The following is a 1124-nucleotide window of genomic DNA, read 5'->3' as shown; positions in this document are numbered from 1 at the left end:
GTTGAGTACTGAACGCGCCTCTGATCGACGGCGTGGAGACGCTCAGTAGCTCCGAGGACTGAACGCGTCTCTGATCGACGGCGTGGAGACGCTCAGTAGCTGTGAGGACTGAACGCGTCTCTGATCTCCGTCTGCAGGATCCAGCCGGTGCGATCAGAACCAGTCAGCATGCCCGGTTCTTCCCGCCTGGTGGCGGATCGCAGAGGACAAAGCAGCGTCCTGGATGCCGGCTCAGGTAGGAAACTGTTGCTCCACCTCTGATTGGAGGCTTTCTGCTCTGCTCTCCTTCCTGTTGCGTCACGCTGCCAGTGGTGATGATGGCGTGTTTGTTTCCTGTGAGCCAATCAGAGCCCTTGGTGATGAAGTTAGCAGGAACGCCGCCTCTGTCTGCTCCTTCCTTTCTAAGCTGATATGAATTGTTCCTCTGTGGTAGAAAATCAAACGTTGAAGCCAAAGAAAGTCTTTCCCACAGCACCATGCTGCCCTCGCCGTGCTTGTTGGTCAAAGAGCTGATTGTTTCCTGATCTGAACAGAACTCCATCGTTAGCTCATGTCTGACTGGTGGAACTGCAGGAAGTTACATCTACAGATTCCTTAACGCAGATCTAAAGAAACCAGATATTCATGCCTTCAGTCTCCCTCTATGGTTGGTTTCTTATAGATCACTGATTTAATTTCTATATGCAGAAGATGGACTGATGTCAGCTTTGATAAGCCGGTTTGACTAAACCATCTGCTGGGTTTATGATCAGGTGCAGCTGATCCAGCAGCTCTATGCTCTCTATCTGCAGCTGATCCCAGCAGCTCTATGTCGGTCTGCTCCTTCCCTGAATGAGCTAATGCTAATTAGCATAGCTCCTTCTGGGAATGCTAACACAGCTGGCTAAGGGAAGAGCTCCTCCACAATCATCCTTCTCAGGTGGAAAAAAGTTCACAGATGAAAGGAGAGAAATGAGCAGATAGAAAACATAGAAAACTGCGATCAGAAGCTGTTCTCCCTCCTCTGACCTCCATGACCTCCTCCAGTCATTCAGACCATCTCTAAGGTCCTCCTGAGGATCCAGACCAGCTGATGACCTCTGATGGTGAAGGAGCTAAAACCTGATTAGTTTATCTTAGATGTT

General features: G+C 49.7%; 1 protein-coding gene across 1 annotated transcript in view; it reads left to right on the top strand.

Moving 5' to 3' along the window:
* Positions 1–1124, top strand: part of LOC107104559 (breast carcinoma-amplified sequence 3-like) — a gene marked incomplete at its 3' end in the record, with an annotated part of 84426 nt that overhangs the window by 75552 nt on the left and 7750 nt on the right. Inside the window, exons 17-18 of the mRNA XM_015404574.1 lie at positions 138–235; positions 310–356. Coding sequence (XP_015260060.1) covers positions 138–235; positions 310–356 — 145 coding nt within the window. The remainder of the gene's footprint in view (positions 1–137; positions 236–309; positions 357–1124) is intronic.

This window comes from Cyprinodon variegatus, unplaced genomic scaffold, assembly GCF_000732505.1.
Source record: "Cyprinodon variegatus isolate N-32 unplaced genomic scaffold, C_variegatus-1.0 Scaffold1792, whole genome shotgun sequence".
In the NCBI taxonomy this organism is placed as follows: Eukaryota; Metazoa; Chordata; class Actinopteri; order Cyprinodontiformes; family Cyprinodontidae; genus Cyprinodon; species Cyprinodon variegatus.
This window is presented reverse-complemented; position numbering and strand designations above follow the sequence as displayed.